General features: G+C 39.5%; 1 protein-coding gene across 1 annotated transcript in view; it reads right to left on the bottom strand.

The window, feature by feature from the left end:
* Positions 1-13,556, bottom strand: part of ltk (leukocyte receptor tyrosine kinase) — a 63,330-nt gene that overhangs the window by 14,546 nt on the left and 35,228 nt on the right. Inside the window, exons 7-17 of the mRNA XM_067613779.1 lie at positions 10,854-11,003; positions 10,224-10,324; positions 9,942-10,102; positions 9,403-9,497; positions 7,649-7,720; positions 7,092-7,266; positions 5,929-6,079; positions 5,614-5,742; positions 5,068-5,224; positions 2,087-2,272; positions 1,288-1,386 (exon numbers count right to left, since the gene is read on the bottom strand). Of these exons, the coding sequence (XP_067469880.1) occupies positions 1,288-1,386; positions 2,087-2,272; positions 5,068-5,224; positions 5,614-5,742; positions 5,929-6,079; positions 7,092-7,266; positions 7,649-7,720; positions 9,403-9,497; positions 9,942-10,102; positions 10,224-10,324; positions 10,854-11,003 (1,476 nt within the window). The remainder of the gene's footprint in view (positions 1-1,287; positions 1,387-2,086; positions 2,273-5,067; positions 5,225-5,613; positions 5,743-5,928; positions 6,080-7,091; positions 7,267-7,648; positions 7,721-9,402; positions 9,498-9,941; positions 10,103-10,223; positions 10,325-10,853; positions 11,004-13,556) is intronic.

Genomic DNA, 13,556 nt, shown 5'->3' with positions numbered 1-13,556 from the left:
ATTGCGCATGTGTGAGTGTGTAGGCTAACTGCCCAGACAGATAGTTTGGCACAAACAGGTTCAAGCACATGTAAACACACACACTGGTACACGCTGAGGCATTGACTTGATCAATTTCTTGGAGAACAAAGTGCACAGAGAGTGTTTATTTGTTTTAGCCTGTTCACCTACCTCTGTACATATTCTGATTTAATACAACTATATTTGTGTATGTGTGTGTGTATGTGTGAGTGTGTGTACTATTATGTATTACATTATTTGTGTGGATATATGTGGGTGTGTGTATGTATTGTATATGTGATTTGTTTAGGTGGATTAGATTGACTCTTTTGGTCATATCATGTCACGTGTTTAGACTATTTTTTGGCCATGACCTCCAGGCCAGTTGTGTGTATCTATGTAAGTACAGTTTATGTTGTATGTTCTATATATATTTGTCTCAAAAAAAAAAAAAAAAATTGAGGGTGTCTTTTTGCTTTGCTTCATCGCAAAGGAATAAAAAACTGTATGCCAATTTTCAATTTCATATTTTTTTCTCCTGATTTTCTATCGAGAAATTTTGGACTACCAATACTTATGTAGTATAAGTTTATTTGAACTTGTTTTTCCTATTTATCTACAAATTCATCTCTGTGTTTAATTTTTTATTAACCTTCAACGATACTTCCACAGTATTACTCACCACTGATAAGTTGTAACATTCATGGAGATGATGATGGAGTTAAAGTCCCCCTCCACTCAAAAATGTGTTTTTCTTCTTGTTCCTTTAGTTGAATGTTTGAGCTTCACTGTGCAGAATGATGTATGTGCAGAGTTTGACACTAGAAGGCTGTTTTCACATTAATTTGCTGAAGTAGAAAAGTTTCTTTGTGCTCACTGAAAGTCTAAGGTTAAGGCGTGTACCTAATGAGCATGACTTGTGACATCACAACTAGTTTGGAGCCAATCGTGGTGCAGTATTCAAGTGTGACTAAAGGTCCACTTAACTCGCCTTTTCTGGGGCTATCAGCTGCATCTCATGGTCTTCATTAGCAGATGGAATTTTGTTATCTTTTTTTCTATTCTACTCTTCTTGACACTACTGTACTCTAGCTTGACAAAATAATCTTAACCCAATGTCCACTTACTAGCTTTTATACAGAGCTTTCAACTGTATGTCTTCATCAGTGTGCTCTCTTTGCACTTCATTCTATTTTATTCTTCTTTATTCTCATCTGGCCTGGTCATTATTTTACCATTGTCTTCATATCATCATGATAAGACGTGGTGTGTCAGACTGGGTCTCACCTGCTAGAGGCTGGAGGAAAATCTCTCCCATTGGATGAATGAATGAGATTCCATCCTGACCGTCAGCTGTGATCTCATCCGTCAGTGCAGCGTCTCCTCCTGTCACAGAATTTATGTTGTGAACTCTCCTATCAGTCAGTATTACAAGTGATGTCAAAACCTTCCAATTATAGCAGTTTATGCTTGTCAGTTTGTCGCCACCCGATGAAAAATACCATGTTGCACAAAACCTTGTCTACCTGTTACCCTGGCAACAGAAAGTTGAAAGATACACAACTGTGATTAAATTAAAGTGATGTTACAATTAACCTCCTCCATCCTGCTGGTTCTGGCTGGCTATTATGTCACTCAAAGATAAGAGAATACAAATGAACAAAAATAAAATGTATAGCTATTATGTACCATTACTATGGCAACAAACTAACAAACTATCCAAACACACTGCAAGACTGTCCTTGATATAACATTGCAAACTTGGACATGGATGTAAAAGTGACTATTATGCCCCACAAATTTTTTTTTCAGTTAATAATGTGAAATTTCTCACAAAAGTTGTCAAGAATGAGCAACCAAATGTAAGTATGATTCAGACAAAGACGGGTAAATCTTTTAAGAAAGAGAGAGATGTCACAAAAGGGATAAATACTCGTCTTTAAGGAGTTGTAGAGTGTCTGAGACAGAAGATCAATAAGGAGACAGACAGAAGAAAAGACTTGGGTAGACATAAAAGTGATTTCGGTTGTAAGTGCAGGAGATAAAAATGGTAAATTAATGTCATGTCAAAGCAGAAGATTGTTACCTCTGTACCCTCCTCCCCCTCCTCCGGCTGTGCAGGCCCCGCCCCCACCTCCAAAACCCCCGAAGGTGGACCAGCTTAGTTTGGACAGGGCCAAAGGACACGAGGACCCCCCTTCAGCACCCTCTACCAGAGACTTGCCAGCCCTCAAGTGTGGACTAGGACTGTCTTTCCAGCCTCCACCTCCACCTTACAGGAAACAAACATGAGCCCAAAATTAAACACTAACATATCCAACATTAGAAGCCTTTGGGGTCATCCGCTGCTTGTAACATGTGAGATTTGAAAATTTGATTAGAAACATTAAAAAAGCAGGAAAAAACACATTCTTTGCAAAGTTTGATTGCAGCATGGACAAAAAAATTATTCACCAATTAGAGCTTAATGTGAAGAAATTCTGATTTTTTAGATAGTCTTCACATGGAGTGAACTTCATTCCAACGACTGGAAGTGAGCGGGTAGAGAGAGATGTTGCGGGGGTACTCCACTAAATTAGAATTGCACTTCCATAAAGATGGGGGATTCACAAGAGGTAGATTTTCTTTAAAATGATGCACAGAGAGGCTGAGATATCCTGACTTTTAGTTCCTATCGGTCCATCTCCAAAAATGCATGATCCTACACTTCCCATAAGGCAACTTGACAGTGTTCTTTCAGCAAAAACCAATGTCTGTCAAACTTCACGTCTCCAGTTTGTAACGCAGGCTTTCGATTATAAATAAAGTCGCTTGAATCACTTGAATAATTTTCTTAGATTTGACAAAATTGCCTCCACAGCCACAAAAGACATTATGCAGCTATTTTCACAGTCTGATTAGTTCACCTCAAAAGGTTTCATTGAGACTGTTTACAGTCTGGGCGGCAATGATTACTGTGTCATGAACGGTGAAAGGGCCAAAGCCGACAGTCGCCAGTAGTTTTTGCTGTGCGTCTGGCTCCAAGCAGGTTAAATTGGCGGTGGAAGCATTCAGTGAGAGAGAGAGAGAGAGAGAGCTGTTCGGGTTCAGCTTGTTTTGTTAGTTATCAGGAAGTCTCAATGAAGGTAACATTTTTCAAGGAAAGTGGAGCTCAGTCTTGTTGAACATGGTGAAGTAAGATATGCAGCATAGCAGCAATAAAAGCAGAACTCATGATGTGTCCAGCAGTTTTTGTTGTGTTGTCTTATGTAATTTGTATATTTAAAGACAGGTTGTGGGCAGACATGAGAGGATAATCAGTAAAGCCTGGTCCACTCAGTCTCTCTCTGTCACACGAGAACACAAGTCTTTGTTGTTTTTGCCTTTTGTTTAACAGCACACAACATGTCAACACTTTTCAGTAATCCACTCACACTGATGTCACTTACAGATTAATACTATTGTTGAATAGCAGCTTTTTTAGCAGATGACATTAAACTTTTGAATGTGAGTCCCAGACTATGTTAAAGTTGTGTGTTGGAGAGCAAGGATACAAGAGAAGAGCATGTATGGTCATCACAGTACAGTGAATCAACATGTTAGATCCACAGGTGATCAAGGCCTCCACTCAACGCTGATGAGCATAAAAGCAGATTTTAAATGAATCGCAGACGTGCAGCGGGAGCCATTAATCCTTTGCAAATTTTGCAAATTCTTTAAATCCCCACCTGTGATTTTTGATGACATACACGTTTACTGAAGCTCTACACTCATGTGTTTTGCAGGATGAGCGGTTTCAACACCCCCAGACACAGTTCACAAATACACACCAGCAAATACGCAACTCGCACAAACACGCATAAACACACACACTGTTAAGAGGTACATATTTCCCCTGACACTCAGATCTTTATCTAAACAGTCCCACAGAGGTCTCAATGAGATGAGCTGATAGATGGTCTGTGTTGAGACTCCACGGGTCAGAGAGGATTTACCAAGAACGTTCCAGCAGGCATTTCCAGGAGCAAAGAGAGACCTCTCTGCCATATATGTACTGCTGCAAAGGTCAAGACCTGTCAGGCAACTAAAAATATAATCCACATAGATCCCATTATCCACAGGACAAACACATCCTGCTGTGTGAGAGCATGCACGCATGCCAATGTGTGCTGCTTCGACTGTGTGTGTGTGTGTGTGTGTGTGTGTGTGTCTGTGTGTATATATAAAGAGCAAACAAATCCTCTCGTGGCCTTCAACCAACGTGTCCTGATGTGCAGGATTTAACGCTACTTTTAACAGAAATGAAGAACATGTTTTCAGTTATAAACAACAGTTCAAGCTCACTTAGTTTCACGGAGAAAAATAACAGAACATGACCAAAAAAATAGCAACCATCTTTCAGTGTCATTTTATGTATAATTTATACTGTAAGTAATGTGTTATTTAATGTTTTATTCTGTTCTTTCTTTCGTGCTGCCCATACTCCATCAAGTGTCAGTAAAACAGTCTTTATTTTAACCATTATGTAAACACCAATAACTCATGTACCTACAATGAAAAATGAAATTTCTTCTCACTTTTGCAGCATTTATATGAACCTGTTGCCCTAAACCTCCTCAAGTCAGAATGATTTGGAGGGTTTTAAGAGATACAACAAATATTGTATATACTAAACTAAAACTATATATACAGTATACTGAAAAAACACAGTTTTCATCTTTAAATATATATTTTTTGTGCAATATTCAATGTATGCTGTTCTCAAGGTATACTCCACAAAAAATGTCCAGTTTATTGCTACTTTTATTAAAGAAATAGTCCCTATGAAAGCTTTTGACCACATGTTCTGTACATCCGGATTAACATGAACACCGATTCTGAAAAGTAATTTTTCATTGTTGTAAGCACTAAACATGAGATTCCATTTACCTGCATTGTATTAGAGAGGAAGGAGTAATCTCAAAGACAGATATCTCAAAACCTGGGCACATAAAAACTACCTGCATGGCGAGACACCACTACAGGTAAATGAGAAAATATATGTTTTTATAGTTTGCATTGGTAACAATATAACTTATATTGAAGTACCTGCAGCGCCGGTTTGACCGTTGGTACTGGGAGCTATGGTGCTATTTTCGTACTGCTCCAGTGGTATCTGGTCCAGACTGGACTCCGGGTCTTCCAGGTAGGCATTTCCTCCTCCGCCAGCCGCAATCAGCAAAGGAACCAGCTCACTGCCCTCCATCTGGCAGCACAGCATCACAGTAAATCTCATTCATTTGAGGCCTTTTCAACTATTAACATGCTTAGCGTTGCATGCATGCATCCTTTACTGCAAATGGGAAAGCATTAGAGTTTTGCAAGGCATAAGTCTCAGCAGGGCAAATTAGAGCAAATTGAACGTGACCCAGGAAAGCTCCATTTTATTATAGATGGCAGATCGTAATGGACGAGAACCTTCTTTTCTTTCTTTTTTCTGCAAATTATATGATAGAGTTGCTTTTCCATCTCTAGTATATGTCCAATCTACATTTAAACCTGTGGATTAGAGTGTAAGATACTGTTGAATCGTTTCAGTATGTCCACAGACATTTTGATGCCATTCAGTATGTAGACTTAAGTATTTGCTTTCACCTTAAAGATGTAGGTAGCTCCCCCTCCTCCACCTCCTCCTCCAGCCCACTCTGAGCCCGCCCCTCCCCTGAGGTCGTCTTCAATCACCGACGACTCTCCCAGGCAGATCTTCTGGGTGTGGGGATTTCTCTGCACCAAAGGAAGAAGGAGAGTCAAGCTTCAGAGAAAAGCCATCTTCACACACAAAAAAATGAATCCAGCAGGCAAGAATTTTTTTTTATCTAGGTCATCCTCTCTCTGGCAAAAGATATCCCACCGGGACATCAAACACATCAACGAATCCATCCAGCCTGTCTTCGCGCTCACCCTACTCACCCCTGGGCATGCGTCCTCTCCCTGGTGGCCCACCAAGATGTAAAGTATGTCTCCTTTCTCCAGAGGAAATATGGCAGATATGAAGACCCCATGGTTGCGTTTGTTGTGGTTTTTGGCTCCTTTCCCTCCTGCAGCCCCATAGGCAGAGATCCTGAGGGAGATCATTGCACCGCGAGGGGATTAAATGCTGTGACTGAGAGAAATTGCTTTCTGGCCCAGGCTCCACAGTATATATCATACTGGATACACTGCAGTATACTTGAGAAAACAGTTATAGACATCTATCAGAACTCACAAATCAGGAGACACAATCACCTGTGGTTTTATAAAGATTTCCTTTGACCATAAAGATGCCCTGTGTTGATATTGGCAGAGACTACAGTGTAATTTAGCCAGAGTAATTTAACACCCTGTAAATCCCATGATTAATCTTGCCACTTTCCTGTTCTCACATCCTGTGTCGTGAGTGTGGTAATGAGGTCCCACTACTGGCTCTGCAAAGACAATCAAATTGCTTTACGTCTTGATTTGGCAGGACAATAATCAGTTACACTGAGCATGGCCAGAACAATTTATTCCCCAAGCTTGCAGTCGCACCTCTAAATTGTCACTTAGCCCAGCTGTCTGAGTCACACAACAGTATAAACGTATGTGGGTTTGTATCGTCATGGATGACATTCATAAAGACTAACTCTTTCTCTTAAAATAGTACTCCACCGATTTAGTACTGCACTCCAATGGACTTCTGACTCAAAATCAATGCAGCAGAAACAGATATATTTTTTATTCAATGTGTTTTTCTTCCTTGTCAAAAATTGGAGTCTATAGTTCCCAAAATGCAACAAGATCAGTTCAGAAATTTGGGTGTGTTATGCTAGTAGCGGCTAATGTAGCCTTGACCTTCTAGACTCAAGCAGCTGCAGACATGAGGGCCATGCTCCAGACATCTGTTAGCTTTCTAACTCCACATCTTCAGATTTTTTTCCATTTTCAAACTTGTAGTCTTCAGCCCCAACCCAAACCACAAAAGGCTTTATACAACTTTTTTTTTTATATAAGTAGTAATACTCCCCAAGACCTGTAAACAGATTACAAAGACAGGGGTAACTTTAACCTTAAATCTCACATAGATGAACATCAAATCCCTGCACTCTATTACTTACAGGTATCTGTTAGTAGCAGGAACCCTCCATATTTGGACTCCTTTCAAGGGGCCTTCCTTTCCCACAGTAACGCTGACATTTTTGTTCCTGTAGGTACTGTCACACTGGGCCTGGGTTGGACCATAGGGTCCACTGGCACCACATGAGTTAAACCACCATGTCATCAAAGAAACCTCTAGAAAAATGGAAACAAAAGAAAAAACACTGTGGGTGGAAGTATGCAAAGAATAAAGTACACAAAGAAATAAGTCCTGTTCTGTGAGTGTCACACAATAAAGATTAACAATTGAACATCGGAGCAAAGAAACACACATATGGCGTCTAGGACGGTCACTAGAAACTGCATGAATAACCTGGTATGTGAGTGCTGAATGCAGAATGGATTAACAGAATGGAAACGCTTCTGGTCGGTTGATTCAGTAGATAAAGCCTCAAGCCGCAAGGGAAATTGCGACTGTCCAAAACATGGTATGTAAATTCTGCATGCAGAATGGATTAAAAATGACACGATAGACAAGGGACGCTTTGGAAATTTACAAGGTAACCAAGGTAACTACCTGAGGCTGAAGGCTCTGGAAGGGGGCTTAAGAAATCCTCCAAGTCAGCCATGGGCAGGAGAGAGTTGAGATCTGAGGAGAGGCAGAGAAAGGTGGGAGGAAAGAGAGAAAAGGAGTCACATTCATCCACCTGCATCATCAAAGATCAATGGAAATTAAAGAATTTTAATTAAGTAAAATGGATGGATTTCCTTAGACAAAGAAGCATTTATTTCCTTTACATTTATCAGTCAGTCAATGTACTTTCTGTAAAAGCTGACTGTTACAGGTTAGTGTTGTTCTCACTTTTCCCAACCCTAGACCTGAGGTTCAATGTGCTGTCCTTTAGCAGACCCCTTCCTGAAACCAATTCAGTATTGTTGAATTTGCATGAGCCAGCACAGAGAGAGGACATAAATGTTTAATTTACGTTATGGCTTACTGAAGTTACTCCAGGACCTTGAATTGACCCTGATATCAGTTAGAAAATGTTGTGATCTTGCCTAACTGGAGCTTAGCTACAGTCATAAACCACTGAAAATCAGCCTTCCCTTCAATGAAACACAAACAAAAACAGACTTATCCCTTTAATCGCAATTCACACGTGTGTATCAACTCTAATACCACACTAAATACTAAAATTCATCACTTAGCATTCAGTAGAGGGTTTTTGAAAAGTCTTCACATAATGCTGAGAGTAAAAAACCAAAGTATAATGACAATGACACAGGAATGTTGGCTCATATTTTTACTGCTGTATTGTGGTAATGCATTTGTAGCAAAGCCTTTAATGTCGGTAACCCTCATGTCACAGCCAGTAAAAGAAACAAACCACTGCAGCTCTGAACGAAAGACAGCAGTCGTCAAGCAGTTAAGTCATCTGTAAGTCTCAACAGTCAAGGACTCTCTGTGCTCCTCGACTCCCTATTTCAGTCAGCAACAGTTTGATTCCATCAGGTGTATGTACAGATCATTTCAAGGAATGAGGGGAGAAGAAATCCAGGACTGCAAACTCAGAGATAATGATATAGAATTTCAACACTTATCACTGAGGCCAGTGATGGAAGAAGTATTCATATCCTTTACTTAAGTAAAAGTACCAACACAGCAATGTAAAAATACTTCATTACAAGTAAAAGTCCTACATGAAAAATCCTACTTGAGTAAAAGTACATAAGTATTATCAGCTTGATGTAGTTAAAGTATTGTAGTAAAAGTAGTGGTTTGGTCCCTCTGACTGATATATTATTATATATGACATCATTAGATTATTAATACTGAGGCATCAGTGTGTAAGCAGCATGTTACTGTTGTAACTGCTGGAGGTGGAGCTAGTTTCAACTACTTTATATACAGATAACTAGTTTAGTCCGGTGGTTCTCAACCTAAGGGTCTGGCCCCTCCAAAGGGATGAGATGATGAGATGATTAATGGGAGAGGAAAGAAGAAAAAACAAAGTTCTGATACACAAATCTGTTTTCAGTTTTTTGACTTTTTCCTCTAATCTTTGATTTTTGGTGAATATTCGATCATTTGAATATTTATTGAAATGCAACCATGTGAAAAATCACTCTTTGGTGGAGCTGTTAACAATTCATCCGAAGGTTACACACACTCCCTTTACAACTCGTGTGACCTCTAACTTACATGGTTATTAACTCCTAAACTGAGGTGGCCAAAGAGATTTCTTGACTTAGACTTAACAGACCAAAAAGCCATTAACTGTGACTTAACTGTGTCCAGCATATCATGGTGATGTGTTAGCAGCAGCTTACCTGTATCAAAGCAGGCTGCTCCAATTGCAATATCATCAAGAGCAATGTCAGCATTGGAGCCTTGTCCCCACACAGCTGTCACCTTAATATGGAACCTGGGGCAAAACACATACCATTTGTGTATTCAGAGAATCATAGTTTTGTCTTTATGTCTACTTTTGTCTCATGGCAACAGGAGATAAATCCTGTAAATGTATAATCACAGCTTGTAGTAGAGAATGGGTCAAAATGCTTCAAGATGATTACACATTTCTTAGATGAAAGCAGCAATTTTTGTCTTTCCCATCATCAATCTAAAAGATGTACTCATCCTCAACCTCCTCACCATGATTGTAAAATTGCTGCTTGAGAACAGGAAAATAAAGGAAATTAATATGACAGAGCCTGATGTGAAAGAACTTTTGTTTCTGAGGGATTGGGAAGGAAAAGAGGTGAGTAAAGTTGAACAGCAGTTCTTTTAAGGCACAAGAGACCGTTCCTGATTCTCATTTGTTACATAATTGTCTGCGCCTCTACCCTTTTGCTCTCCTATTACATACTCATGATGAAGGCCAGTCAGCTGCAGGGCAACATCTTCCCAGTCGTCTGTCCACGGACCATTTCGCTCCCAGACCAGTGGCGTGGTGGCGCTCTCATTCTCTTCTATAGCCACCAGCAGTGAACCATTAAAGTCTCCAAACAGGTACAAAGAAAAACGCATCTGCACAGATAAACACAATTTCAGGAAATAGTTAGAACACTGACAAAATCTTTTGTTGAAGAACAGCCTCACAAGAGAATAAAAATACCTAAAGGAATTATTTAGCTACTATATAACTGACCTGGCAGGCATTAGTGGAGACTGGAGGAGGGAAAGAGGAGCTCCGAATGGACGCCTCTTGAAGGGAATTACTCTCTCTCACCTGCAGAAACAGGAAGTGCCCTGCAGGGTTCACAGTAAAAGTGACAGCAAAAAGCTTAATGGGTCATACTGTACAATAAATTGCCAAGAAAACAATTATATTGGAGACAGAGGAATAGTTTGAATACTTTATGTTGTACTTGTATGTTGTACATACATTTTGACTGTACACAGAGGGATGAAGGCAGTTAGTAGCAGAGGGTTAAATATAAACCCATCTTGAGCTCTGCTAACACAAATATGTTCTGCAGCTGGATTTAAATGATCCATATGAACTCTTCAAGGTCATGTGGTATAACTTCATATGGTATTAATCTCACAAGGCGTACCTATTATTAGCTGGGTCTAGAAAGAACAATAAATGAAAAACCTGTGTGATGTGTTTTGACACTTGGCAATGTGAGATTTGTGGTCAGAAAATTGATTAAATATTGAGTTTTTAACTTCTATCTCTCCACACCACATTAATATATCAAATAAATTAAGGGTAAGAAGTGTTAATATGTTTCACATGTACACACACACATGCACACACACACACACTGCCAACCTTGTGTAGTCTGCAGAGTGACTCCCTGCATGTCTTCGTTCTCCAGGAGTTTGTCTCCAGCGACCCTCCTCCAGGCCGATCGCTGGTTGGACACAGACCAACCACATGCATCCCATTCAAATGAGCAGTGTGAGCCAAACGGAAGAGCACCTGAGGAAGATGCAGATCATTATCATATTTTACTGAAACAGAGATTACAGCTGTTAAGAAATCCATCTATTCCCCTCAAATCTTAATTCCCTGATGTAAGACAAGGAAAAAGAGCAGTACCATATTTTTGATTGTGTAAAATGTACAGAAGTTATGTGTGTTAGTCGGTCAATATCTATTTTATCTCTGAAAGACAGCTTATGTGTCTAGTCTGGTTGCAGGAGGAACTGTCAATTGTGAAAAAACACACCTTCCAACCACTCCAAAGCTGTCTTATTTACATGTTGTATCATGTTAGCTAGCATGCTAGTCACCAATACATCCAAAAGTCACTGGGTTAATATGGTAAGTTACAGCGTCATAATGAAGCTAATGTGCCCCTGATATGAAATGTGTCTAAAACCACTAGATATATCTGACTCTCTACGTCTACACAGTTTAAAGACATTGTTCTAATATTTTGGGAAATACACTTATTTGTTTTTTTCCTGAGAACAATATTAAAAGATGGATAGCAATCATATGTCTGTGTGTTAAGCACAGTGGTGGAAAGTAAAAGAGGTATTTGTATTTTACTTGTTTCCATTTTATGCTACTTTATACTTCCGCTCCACTACATTCAGAGGGAAATATTGTTCTTTCTGCTCCACTACATTTATTTAACAGCTTTAGTTACTTTTCAGATGAAGATTTGACACAATGGATAATACAACAAGCTTTTAAAATACAACACATTGTCAAAGATAAAATCATTTCAGATGTTGAACATGGTTGTTGTGGTGGTTAACAGCTCCACCAAATAGTGATTTTTCCCTCTAAACGTCTCACATGGTTTCATTTCAATAAATGTTCAAATGATCCAATATTTCACCAAAAATCAAAGATTAGAGAAAAAACTGAAAACAGTGTTTTTTCTTCTTCCCTCTCCCATTAATAATATCACAACCCCATTGATTTATCTGGTGACCCTTTGAAGGGGCCCAACCCCTAGGTTGTGAACCACTGGACTAAACAAGCTGACTGTATATAAAGTAGTTGAAACTAGCTCCACCTCCAGCAGCTACAACAGTAACATGCTGCTTACACACTGATGCTTCAGTATTAATAATCTAATGATGTTATATATAATAATACATCGGTCAGAGGGACCAAACCACTACTTTTACTGCAATCCTTTAACTACATCAAGCTGATAATACTTGTACTGTACTTTTACTTAAGTACTGATTAAGCATGGATCCAGAGCTGGGAGCTGGTTAGCCCAGCTTAGCAGGCTAATGGGAGGTATAGGCATATTTTTTAATTTTAGTGAGGCTTGCAGGTTCCTTCTACTTCCAGTCCTTATGCTAATAAGCTAGTTCACCTGACAACATGAGAACGGTGTCGATCTTCTCATATTAATGTCGAAATATATATATTATATATAAATATATCATATTACATTTTTCACACGATTCGAATGTTATCACCCAATGGCATGGGCGTTATCAGGGGTTATCAGCCTCACAGATATGAGTTAGAAGGGGCCTGCTACACCTACAACCTAGGTTCAGAAGGGCATTATCGTCCATTATCCATCCATCTATTATCATCCATCTAGCGGCCGTAGTAATTATGACCCGGGGAAGTGACGTAGTTCAGATCACGTCAATATAAGATGACTTGATAGGATGATTTTTCCCTTGTTAGGAAGAGAAGGCGGGTTGGCTGGTGGAAGGCTAGATGAACCTACAAGTTGCAGGCAAGAGACGACAGTTCCAGACCACTATTTGCCTCTGTTGGGACATTTTTACCACATTTTACTGCCGTTTAACCTGACATTTTTACTGCATTTTACTGTTGCCACATTTAACCACGTCTCAGTTGATCACTTTAACCCAAATCATAATCTTTCCCTAACCCTAACCAAGTGGTTATTGTGCCTAAACCTAACTAGACCTTAACCACAGCGTTGTCACACAACAAAACATAATTATTTTGTAGCGTAACGTAACGTAGCAGCATATTACCAACTGGTAGGTGCCACGGTCCTAATCCAGTGGGCTGATATGCACCTACTAGTAGGTGTAGCAGGTCTCTTCTAACCCATATCTGTGAGGCTGATAACAACCAATGACACACATTCAATCAAGTGATAACATCCAAAAGAGGTGAGTTTTTTTCATCTCATTTTGGATAAGATGGCAAAAAAGCATTATATAAAATGTTGGAGTGTCCCTTTGACATCACAAAAAGAGTATTTTATGAGCACTCACACAGGATAGATTTTACTGGTGGGCCATTGAAGAAATTACACCACCATTGTGACCCAGGTCTTTTCCCCCCGGGGATCCACAACTCAAGGACTCTAAATAGCCCTGACTACATTGATTTCATTACTGAGTGAAGCGAGGCCTTTTGATTCTGTATGGTGAAGTGTTTTTCTTTGCACTGGATGATTAATGTTTTCTAAGAGAAGGGAGAAAGCTTGTTGCATTTGGGACTGAAGTGGGAGGAAATTAAAGGTATTGATTGACTGTTTGAAAACACGCTTTTTTTTCCCTCAGCAGCATT

Source organism: Thunnus thynnus, chromosome 16 (genome assembly GCF_963924715.1).
Source record: "Thunnus thynnus chromosome 16, fThuThy2.1, whole genome shotgun sequence".
NCBI lineage: Eukaryota > Metazoa > Chordata > Actinopteri > Scombriformes > Scombridae > Thunnus > Thunnus thynnus.
This window is presented reverse-complemented; position numbering and strand designations above follow the sequence as displayed.